The sequence below is a fragment of the Nannobrachium achirus genome (assembly GCF_963921795.1).
Source record: "Nannobrachium achirus genome assembly, chromosome: 2".
In the NCBI taxonomy this organism is placed as follows: Eukaryota; Metazoa; Chordata; class Actinopteri; order Myctophiformes; family Myctophidae; genus Nannobrachium; species Nannobrachium achirus.
In genome coordinates this window covers 54,655,963-54,666,176 of record NC_137811.1, presented here as the reverse complement: position 1 = coordinate 54,666,176, position 10,214 = coordinate 54,655,963, and the positions used below count along the sequence as shown (strand labels likewise).

General features: G+C 43.8%; 1 protein-coding gene across 1 annotated transcript in view; it reads left to right on the top strand.

Moving 5' to 3' along the window:
• Positions 1 to 383: 383 nt before the first annotated feature.
• Positions 384 to 10,214, top strand: part of faxcb (failed axon connections homolog, metaxin like GST domain containing b) — a gene marked incomplete at both ends in the record, with an annotated part of 32,859 nt that continues 23,028 nt past the window's right edge. The window contains 3 exons of the mRNA XM_080754252.1: positions 384 to 643; positions 3,416 to 3,551; positions 3,917 to 4,113. Coding sequence (XP_080610378.1) covers positions 384 to 643; positions 3,416 to 3,551; positions 3,917 to 4,113 — 593 coding nt within the window. The remainder of the gene's footprint in view (positions 644 to 3,415; positions 3,552 to 3,916; positions 4,114 to 10,214) is intronic.

The window sequence follows — 10,214 nt, the reverse complement described above, 5'->3', positions numbered from 1 at the left end:
TAGCGTTTATTGCATAAATGGAGTCATGGTATGTAATAGGCTATTTAAACATTGTTGTTAGTGTAAACAGGCAATTTCTATCAGTATTTTAGCTGTTTCACCGGCATAGAGGGAGCCCTCACCGGTGAGGGCGGTGGTGACATCACTCGTTTCCATTGGAACAGACAAAAGACACCGACCGAACGCCTGCGGAAGACGCCGAACTGGGTGCGGGCAACATAAGCGGCGAAGATGATGCTTTTGACATGCTATGTTTGGCAGATAAACAAAACGTCGCCATGCCGAGGTAGACCCACTGCAAGGGACCTTTGATGAAACCGAAAGCGGGGACCAGGAGGACTCGGAGCCGGAGGGTGGAATCCGGGAGGAACTGAGAGAAGAGAATGTACTGGGGTGCTGGCTTCGCCTCTTCCCGACCGTGTGTGGTGGAGCTGGGGCGGAATCACAGCCTGCCCCTCGGGCTGTGTGGCTCCGATGAGCACCAGTCTTTATATGGCTACATCATTGCGATCCCTTTACATGAATACGGTGGGATCATGTCGGCACTGGGGTCCGATTCCTGGTGGAAGAAGACTCTGTACATCACCGGCGGTGCCCTCCTTGCTGCTGCTGCTTACCTACTGCACGAACTGCTCGCCATCAGGTTGGTGTCTGTGATGTAACACAACACATATCAATCTACCATGTTTGCCATTATCATCGTCATAATCCATAATGTGATCGGCTATAGTAGCATTATATCTTTGCTGTTTGCATGGCTAGAAATGGTTGTTGTTTGGCACCAGCCTTCTGGTGACAGTGATTTGATTGATTTGGCACTGGGATGGGCTCGTTGGATGGTGGTGGCTGCACAAAAAAATAAATACAAAATAAAACGTTAAAAACCAGGCTACATTACTACATTTCCTCCTATTTTCCTGGCCGCGAACATGGCTGGTTCGGGTTGGGTGGGTTGGGTTCAGATTTGCCCCCACAAGGACACGAGACTCAGTTGGGGAAAAAACGGAATCACGCGTGTGTTCGTGTGCCAGGTCCCGTGCTGTCTCCACCGAGGGGCTTGTGCGTAAATAAAGCTCTCCTCCGGCGCTGCAGTGTCAGGACGACCTTTGCTGAACTCCTGTGTGACACACGGTGCTGCCGCCTTGCTCTAATGGCGTTAAATCATAGGCTTTCATCATGCCTAGGCTGTTTCCACCCACCACCTGAATTTAGCGAATGGACCAGAGAATGAAATCCAGTAATCTTTGCAATGCAAGATTAGTTCGGGGCTTCGGGCCTATTGTGCAATGAATTGTGCTCTCCCTTTCTCCTGTCAGTCAAGGATTATTTGGACTAGGCCTGCACCGTGAATGCAGTGACCATGGCATGAATGTTTATCATTTCCCTCTGGTAATAATCTTCTGCAACGCTGCGTTGCGTGCGGAGACAGTGCTGAATCACGTGTAGGCTACCGTGGCTGTATCTGCAGCTGTTTACTTTCTAACCATGTGACGACAGTTTGGCATTGGTTTAGTTATGGGCTGGCATAATAGTCGGCGTTTCAGGCCTATTCTATCTAGGTATGTGCGTATGTCTGCTAGAGCCTTCGTGGTCAGTGCTTTACGAAACGCTCACCTAGGACAGCTTCAGCACCACTTTGCGAATAGACAGCGACATTGAAGGACCATTTCAGCACCCACATTAAGTGGACAGCGACACTGAAGTCATAAACTACTAGACTAGACAGTAAATTACTCTGGTATCAATTATTTGAAAACTAACGCTAACAAATAACAATGCACGCTGTAGGCGAATACAGATTGTGTCAGTCCATTAAGAAATGTAACCATCTAAATTCTCTTTCCAGTGATAAATTCTCCTTACAGTGATGTTTAACTGATGTTGCTATGAGCGTTTTGACTTTTTGTCTTGCATGGTAGGCCTGTATTATTCATACACATTTCTTGGATTCAAAATTGACTAAGTGTGTTTGACTGCTATTCCCAAAGCGCTTGTGTAGTTACTCACTACTTCACTCTCAGGGATTATGTGTCAGAGAGTTAGTCAAAGACTAGCAAGACTAGTCATACTTTACCCAAAGAATCACATGTAGCCACTACATGAAGAATACCAACTTGTATCACAATTCTGTATTGATTGATTGATTGCCAAATTAATTAATATTTGTAAGTTCCTAAACCAGCTATGCCAACTGGGCAACAATCCCCCAAACAAGCTATAGTAAATTTGGGAAGTGAAGTGATCTTTATGATCAACCACGTAAATCACATTAAATGACTTCCATTTACCTAATGAAGATGACATTTTCTGCTGCGCCTCTCATCTCATCAGTTAGCTTTAGTTATAAGGGACTTGATCCACAATTCTGCCTCATCACATTAAGCTGGAACAGTTAACAGTGCAACTACCTTTTAACTGATCAGGAAATGACAGTGGAGCTGTGAGGCTCAGTGAGTAAATAAAGCAGATAAAACCTACTGCCCGTTATGGATACCTGTGTGTTGGCTGTATAAAGGTTTCCTCCCACATTGCTTTTATTATGAAAGAATTTGGTTTGTGTCAGAGAAACATTTAACATTAGTACCCTGAGAACATGATATGTGTTTGAGAACCACCCTAGTCACTGAGAATTGTGTGTGTGTGTGTGTGTGTGTGTGTGTGTGTGTGTGTGTGTGTGTGTGTGTGTGTGTGTGTGTGTGTGTGTGTGTGTGTGTGTGTGTGTGTGTGTGTGTGTGTGTGTGTGTGTGTGTGTGTGTGTGTGTGTGTGTGTCACAAAAATACAAAGACAGTTTAATAGTAGAGAGAAGAGGGAGAGAAAGAGAGAAAGGAACAAGGATAGAATAAACAGAAGACAGGCTTGAATGTTTAACAGACAAGATAATATACAATACATATACTATACAAAGAATTCAAAGCTTAGGAGTAAGAATGAGTTGCTATGATCCATCATAGTGCCACTATGCGTAAGTTGCTTGCCTGTGGGGGGGTATTGTTCTTTAAGAAACAGAGCTCAGGGAAGCAGGGACTCTCCCTGCTGTGTCAACAGCCTATAATAAGCGGAAGGTGAGACCCTATATCGCTTCCTGGGAGAAAAGCCTCCAAATGAACAGCATGCCTTGCTATTTTGCACCAGTCATGGTATATATGTCACAGCAGCATTATGTTACACAGCCATTGAGATACGCTAGCTTCTCTCCGGCAGATTCTGCAGCCTTTTATACGTTCATTGAGTTTTTCTTTTTGTTTGTGTGCAGTGGTGGAAAGTACCGCAACTAAGTACATGTACTGAGTACTTCTTCCTCCACTGTATACTGTATATGTCACAGCAGCATTATGTTACTCGCCAGTTGAGATGCAGTAGCCTCTCCCAGCCTTTTATATGTTCATTGAGTCTTTCTTTTTGTCTGTGTTGTAGGAAGGAGCAAGAGTTGGACTCCAAGGATGCCATAATACTCCATCAGTTCTCCAGGCCAAAGAATGGCGTTCCCAGCCTCTCACCGTTCTGCCTCAAGATAGAGACATACCTGCGTATGCTGGATCTTCCCTACCAGGTAGAACTAAATGGAGTCAGTTCTCAGTGTTTGCTAAATATAGATGTTGGTTTCAATTCATCACATGTAGTTTTGAAAAAGATGATGGGGTTTTGATTCATAACATGGTTGCTCACTAAGGTCAAGAAAACTCTGGTTAAAAGAATTACATTCCTTAAGATTTATGTGGATGCCCGCTAGATTTAACCAAATAACCATTCTTTGACCAGACATTTACTTCCATAAAACATGAAACTATTTAACTTCAACCAAGGTGTGAACATGAATTTGATGTGTTTAACTTCAACAGCAATGATTCATTTCCCCCAGAAGAATGTACAGTATATTCTACACTACAATATATTCTACTTTCCCTCCCCCTGCAGAATTTCTTTGACGGGAAGCTGTCGCCACAGGGAAAGATGCCGTGGATCGAGTACAACCATGAGCAGGTGTCCGGGTTAGAGTTCATTGTGGACTTCCTGGAGGAGAAGCTGGGTGTCAATCTCAACAACAACCTGACTCCTCATGAGAGGGCTGTGTCCCGCGCCATCACCAAGATGGTGGAGGAGCATCTGTACTGGTGAGTTTGGCTTTGACACTTTTTAACCGGTAACAGTGAGTTCAACAAGTAGGTCGGGAGTGGCTTATTGTCGGTATCAGCCGGTAACACGCGGGAGTCTGTCCCCGTTACAATGCGCTAGACCCCTGGGAGATGGACTGCTGAGGTGGAGCGCCACACCTACCATCAGCTCCCAGTACTTGCCGCACGACTTGCCAAGCCGTGCTACTCATACGCTGAGTTGGCGGTGCCCGGAATCGAACCCATGACCTTGCGGTACAAAGGCGAGAGCTCCACCGACTGAGCTACCCGGGCACAGACAGACTAATATGTGACTGTAAGGGCTGAAGTGAATTTACAGAACAAAATAAGGTTATGGCACAATGGACCGTGACCTAAATTACAACATCTAAGTGAGAACACTTGTCTGGAAAAGTGTTGTAATGAAATAAATAAATAAAATAAAGATTTCAAGCTGTTTAAGATATTTTAACAGACACTAGAAATACTTTTCCTACGAAACAGTGAGGGCTCGCATGGAACACTATAAATATAGAAATTGCGAGTGTGGTTGCCTATATATTGTTGACAAATTGTCATGTGAAGCTCGACCAATCCTCAAGCTAGCATCACTCGCCCATTGAACTCAATGGAACCTGCCAAAGTCTTGAGAAGAATAAACATACTTGATAAATAATGAGGATAACATACGTGTGCCCGCTTTCAGCGAGCCCACAATCATACTCTGATGATAACAATCATGAATAGGCCAATATATCGCCAAAAAAACGGTTGTTGAGTGACAAAGGACCCACATTTCACAAAAGCTGGTGTACTGCTTAACGAATGAGTATTACCGACCCGCCCGTAATTTTGGGTGGATTAAATGTTTATATCTGACTGTCGTGTAATGTCACTAACAGGATGTCTTCCGTGGTACTGATGAGTCATACAGCTGCTGAGAAACTAGGAAGTTTCTCAGCAGCTGCTGTTGCTAGGAAGTCATGTAGCACTCTGTCTTCTTGTCCCACAGAGGAGTAGGATGTTTTCCATTATCTAAAAGCCTTATCCATCATCATTCAGCACCTTCCACTCAGAGATCCACACTGAATACTTTCACCCTTTCTCCTTCTTGTAGTTTGACAAGGTCAAAATGCCTGTTGGACCTCAATATGCAATACCTGTGGTACCAGTTTGTCTGTCTCTTTTACGCCCATGTATGGAGATCCCTGATGTCATCTTACAGTATAATGGGCATATCAGTCTGATTGGTGGTTCTGGACAACCAGATCTCCATATATGCCTATGTATGGGCTTGGGCATATCGGTTGGATCGGCGATTCTTGACAAGCGGCGATCCGATCACCTTTATGCCGGGCACCGCTCTCTGTCAGGAGCTTATTGATTACTCACCTCATGGAGACTTGAGTTCAATAATATTTGTATTTATCGCATTCCTAAGACAAAAAATGTATTATAGTAAACTTACCCCATTCATTCAGGATGGGGACCCAAATGCATTTGGGTCCCCATCCGGAATCAATGGGGGTAAATTTACTATAATCAATTTATTGTCTTAGGAATGTGACGAAGACCCACAAATATTATTGAACTCAAGTCTCAAGGCGTGAGTAATCAATAGAAAAAAAGTCATTTTGGGGGTGAACTACTCCTTTAACATTGCGTGGTCAACTGGGTGGGCCACGGACACTTTGGATATTTTCAAGTCAACCCTGATCCAGAAACGGTTGGGAACCACTGAACTCTGAGGTTAGAGCAGTGCTGTCTACAGGGGCGTCACACCAAATTCTGGGCCCTGGGTACAAGGATTCACTGTGGGCCCCCCATGAATGTTAACTATTGAAAAATAGCAGATATGCAAGCTTGTAGATCGGCTATTTTTGAAAAATTGTGAAAATGTGTGCAAGAAACCCATGTTTCCATGTCAGTGATGCTCAAACCTTTTCATGTGAAGGACCCCCAAAATGATATGAATTTGGCCACGGACCCCCATCTCAAAATATTTAGTTCCAGGGACTACCCCGGAAGCAACATTTGAGTTACAAATGTTCGCTTAAAAAATACATATTAAAAGATTTGCACACATTTTCACGACTTTTTCAAAAATAGCAGATCTACAAGCTCGCAGAGCGGCACTCGGTGCCGCGCTGTGATCTTGTATATCTGCTATTTTTCAATAGCAAAAGTTACTAGGGCCCCTCCACCTTGGGCCCTGGTAACTCAGTCCCACTTTCCTACCCCTTGTGACGCCCCTGGCTGTCTATATTGAAATGGAAGGCTGCTACACACCCAGGGCTTTTAAGGATGAGGAATGACGAGATTTAGCTTCTAGTCCAGGGGTCTTCAACGTTTTCAGGCCAAGGACCCCTTAGCTGAGAGAGAGACGAAGCAGGGACCCCCCACAACCTGTTCATAGATTCCATATAGTTTCATCGTTTGACCGCACAATCATCAGTGTATTTTGGATTCATGTCAATTTGTGTTTTCAGATATTTAACCACTTGAACCGTCAATACTTAATAAACTTGACCTTTCACTCTGTACTTAGTCTGCTTTTCCCCTCTACACCAAACCTCTTTGCCGAAAATAGCCGATCTACAAGCTTGTAGATCTTCTATTTTCCACTAATATGGACCCCCTGCAGTAACTCTGAGGACCCCATAGGGGTCCCGGACCCCCTGTTGAAGACCCTTGTTTTAGTTGAATCAAATTATTATCTGTATCTGAGATCCAGAGTGCCATTTCATGCAATCTGCCAAGCCCCTGTGACCTCTTCCTCTTTTACACATCCTTGGCATTTAATCCTGTCCCCCATATCAAATGTGATATCACATCCTCTGTTTCTTTGATGCTGGCACTTGGCTTCTTATGTAACTGACAGTTTCAGGCGTTGCCCCTCAGAAGAGTAGACTCAAGATTATGCATTCAATTATAAAATGATATTATAATCTCTCTTCCCCGTGTGTGTTCAAATAGGAGCACAGACTGAGTGCAGTGCAGTGTACTGTCAATTACATAACCCAGAAGGCCCTGCCTATGTTACATATTACATATTGTCACTGTCGGGTGGAAACCTTGTACGTCCAAATCTGTTACTTTTCAGGAAATATTATATTAAAAAAATATTAAAAAATAATAACTTGTGTTCCAATGAATCCAGTCATTATTTAGTCTGAAGCTCTTGTTAACGGAACACTTTTCAATGGTTCAATATGTTCAAACCCACAGACACTCGTAACCATTTTCACTTTAAAACATTTTCCATAAAAGTAAAAATAGCAGATCTACAAGTTCACTGCTCGTGGCATCATGACACTATGTGAGCTCGTAGATATCTATTTGTGCTGCTTTTGTGTGACAATGTAGTGTATGACGAAGAAGAGCATTCATTTACGGGGGGGAAAAAACGTTGTAAAAAGTTGAAATATGGCGACGCAAGGTTTCTGCCCAACAGCAGCGATGATAGGGGCTTTTAAGCCGTGACATCATTTTGTAGGCAGAGGAGAATCTGCCCCCAGAGCATTTTCTGTCCCTCGCTATTTTCAACAGATCCGAGACAAAAATAACGACTAAAGTATAATTCTAACACTTTCCTTTCAACAACAAAGAGAAGAAAAATGTGTAAATAGTAAAAATAGTAAAAAGATTCACGGAAACTGGGGGCAGAAATGCTCCTCTGCCTACAAAATGATGTCATACTTAACAGCCCCATTGTGAATAACGTATCGTATGGTCTGTGTCTTGCAGGTTGTTTTACACAATGTGTTTCCTAGAGTTGTGAGTGAAACAGTCATAGAAAGCTTGTAGAGGTTGTTCCACATTAACCTAAATACCTCCCGTTCCTCTCCTGTCTTCTAACGGCTCTCTATGTTCCCTCATGACGTTCCCCCTCTCACCTCCTTTCTCTCCTTTCTCTGCATTTCCGCCACCCCAACCCCCCCAGCCATCCACCTTGTGCTATGTTTAGACGCTGGTTTTAGACCCACGTATTGATTGAATTATTTATGTCAAGGAAGGGCAGTGGGGCATCTTGTTGCTCAGTGTAGGGCCATCTGCTGCCTATCAGCTGTCACCATGGTGATGTGCCTCGCACTTTCTTTCACATCCATGAAAGAGTCTGATTGAAGTCACTAACGACCATGACTGTGGCTCCAGGGAGCTCCTCAGTTGCAACCATGTTGACTGTATCTTATTCTCTTATATTGTCTAAACACTGGTTCTGGGAACCACCAGGATGATAACATTAAAGAAATCCTCATGAGCAAAAAGGACCAGAGCGATTTATTTTGTGCTTTTCGGGGAAACATTTACAGCAGCTTTCGGAGATGCTGACCAACATTACAGGAATTGCAGTTGTGTTTTTAACGTGTTTTGCCTTTAAGAGCGTACTGTATATCATGTTACCAGAGGACAGAGTGTAATGAATCAGCACTGGACAGTCAACAGAGATGTATACCAGATGCTCTTATTTAATTACATTTTCCATGGCATGCATGGCCATTCATCCAGGAGACTGCAGACTGGAAACAGTAGGTCTAAACACCACCATTACATCTATAGGCTTATCACACCCAGAAACCACTCCCTAACAGCAAATCTATAAACAGGAGAGTGTTTTTCTAACCCAACAGACAAGACCTTTGTTTTACTTTTTCCTAGAAGATTGTGTAGTCTCTCATCTACAGTAGGCTACCCCTCTTCTGTAAACACATATTAATCAGTGAAGCCTGATATTTTCAGACACATATATTACAGCTCTGATACATGTTAAGAAACCAGAAAGGTGTTTGTTCTGGAGGCCAGATGCACTGCAGCCTAGCAGTTTTTTAAGCTGCTAAAATATCATCCTATTTGTGAATGTAATCTCATGGCTGGGTATCAGTGGGATATGTCAGCTCAGAGGTCAGGGTTCAAACACCGACCAAGTCATAAAAAAAAGACAATCACCGGCTGAGTCATAAAAAAAGACAATAAAAATCGTACCCAATGCCTCCCTATTGGCACTCAGTATCAAGGGTTGGAAAGGGCTTATGTTAAGGCCCCATGCTAAGGAAACGGGCGATAGGCTCCTATGGGCCACATAGCTCACGAAGCGTTGGTTCCCAAGGCTACTTAAACATTTGGTAGGACACATGCACAGTCTGCTATAGCAAGATGATTGCAACTGGTACATGTAGGTCTGTACAAAAAAAAGCTCAACAGTTATTTGTTCTGTGTCAGCTATTATTGGTAGCCACATTTGGAGTTGGCCCTGCTAACGTTACCTCTATCTTTAATATAGTGATGCATTGCTGTGTTGGCACAGCAACACTTATGTATATTGTAGCATGTAATATCTGTGATGATGATGCCATGAACTTGAGTTATGCAAGTAGCATTGTTGCTTTGTGACCACAACGTTTGTGTCCCTTACTGGCTTCTATTTGTGGACATAAATAAATAATTGTGTGTTAGACAGAGCTAGACAGCAGTGGACAGCTACCTACAGTATGTACTGTAGCCTATATGAGAACAGCAACCTCCCCCAGTGTTCCCACATATCAGCAGCAGAAGTGAATATATAATAATACAGCCTATCGGCTCTGTACTTTTTTTATTTATTTTCAAAACCATTACTTTACAGGAAATGTAAAAAAGAACCTGTGTTCCAATGGATCCACTGTAGTTATCATCCAATAACAAGCTCTTAATGATTTTCATTGGTTACATATATATATATATATATATATATGTCACGGTTTGTTAGAGAAACAGGACGGTCGAGAAACGGAGCACTCGTGGTGCCGCACGGGGCGGAGCAAGCGGTCGCCACAACAACGTCCTGTCGTCCTCCAGGCGGAGCCGCTCGATTGTCCACGACATTGCAAGCGGCGCGAAGGCCAGCGGACCTTGGTCCTGCTCTTCGCCCCCGAGCGCCGCAGGCGCGAGTGGCCGCGAAGAGCGGGCCAGGGCCGCGCGGCCGCGCGAGTTACGAAGCCGTGGTGAATGCAATCGTTATATTTATGCCCAGGCCGTAAGGCCTGGGCAAGCCCACGATAAACGCCCTGTCCAAGTGACTACAATGGAGCTAATGGCTAAGCTAGGCTAGGCTAGGCTAGGCT